Source organism: Arachis ipaensis, chromosome B04 (genome assembly GCF_000816755.2).
Source record: "Arachis ipaensis cultivar K30076 chromosome B04, Araip1.1, whole genome shotgun sequence".
NCBI classification, from domain to species: domain Eukaryota; kingdom Viridiplantae; phylum Streptophyta; class Magnoliopsida; order Fabales; family Fabaceae; genus Arachis; species Arachis ipaensis.
In genome coordinates, this window is record NC_029788.2 from 110,964,152 (window position 1) to 110,965,517 (window position 1,366).

General features: G+C 35.1%; 1 protein-coding gene across 1 annotated transcript in view; it reads right to left on the reverse strand.

Annotated features, from left to right (window-relative positions):
* Positions 795 to 1,366, reverse strand: part of LOC107636811 (zinc finger MYM-type protein 1-like) — a 6,234-nt gene continuing 5,662 nt past the window's right edge. Inside the window, exon 4 of the mRNA XM_016340292.1 lies at positions 795 to 928. Coding sequence (XP_016195778.1) covers positions 795 to 928 — 134 coding nt within the window. The remainder of the gene's footprint in view (positions 929 to 1,366) is intronic.

The window sequence follows — 1,366 nt, forward strand, 5'->3', positions numbered from 1 at the left end:
TAATATATTATAGATAAATTTAATTATAGTTAATATTTGGTAGTTATTCAATTATAATAGGTTTGATATTAGATATCTATGATGTAAATTGTTGTATAACCCACTTGCAAATGTCTAAAGTAAAGTACAGAACTTTATACTGCCAATTAAATGTTTAATTTTGGGTATACCTAACCTAAAAGATGTTCAATTATGGGTGTAAGAGGTGTGTTAGAGTCTCAAAACACTTAATTGAAGGTTGAGGTGGTTAGGCTTCTTGATCTCCAATCTCTTCTTCTCAACGTCAATGGTGGAAAAATGAAATAAAGTGTGACTGAAACTGGGTTTATATATTGAGTCTTGGGTGCGGTTTAGATTCGGTCTAATTAGTTAGTTTATTGGTCTAATGTTAAAATTAGTATTTTAATTATTTTTATTTTTTTAAATTATAAAATTTAATTTTCTAATTTTCTGATTTATAATTAATTTATTACTTAATTATTTATTAATTACCCAGAATTTACATCCTACCTACCTAATTAGGAATTTTACCCTCAAAATTCAGTTACTATAAGAAAATAAGGGGAGGGTAGCGCTTCCTATCTCAACTCCCAATCCTCAATATTCCGTCACTCTTGAAACAATGTCAGATCCTAAAACTTCTTTTTCATGTCATTCCAACTCTAAAACCATCAAAATCATCGCGCTTCTGCAACGCCACTTTGATTATAGTCCACTAAAAATCTAGTCATTTAGCCGCTCCTACCAGAACCTCTTTGAATCTCTTTATCTCACTAACTAATCGTCATCGACCTTTACTTCAGCTGCACGAGTCCTAATTCCTTGGTTGTCTCCACCACCAGGCCCATTACCACTCCATCAGTGTTCCCAGTTGGCTTGTGCCATCCTTTCAACATTAGCTCACATAACGGTAGCCATCTTCTCCAAACTGGCCATAAGAATCAACCGGATAACTTTGCTCACGTCCACGAGACGCCCTTTGGGTCTTGTCCACACCAAATACTTGATATTAAGGTGATCAGTCTTAATATCTCGAGTCTAGTACTTCGAACCCCCCCCCCCCAAAGGCATGTCCATGAAAACTTATGCTATATATGTCAAGCAGACATCCTAAATAGCATGTACACATGACTCAGAGTATGCTCAGAAACATAGTCAGTCCATTCCCAGACTCTACGAGAACGAACTGTAATATAACACTCTACCACACAGAACTTTACGCCTAGGACGTAAATCAAAGGTGGCGAGGCGCTACCACCTCTTAAAGTGAAAAACATATATATATAACAAGGATAATATATTTAGGTATATAACAAGGATAATATATTTAGGAGCTTTGAAAAAAAGAGGTACGATCAAGACAAAA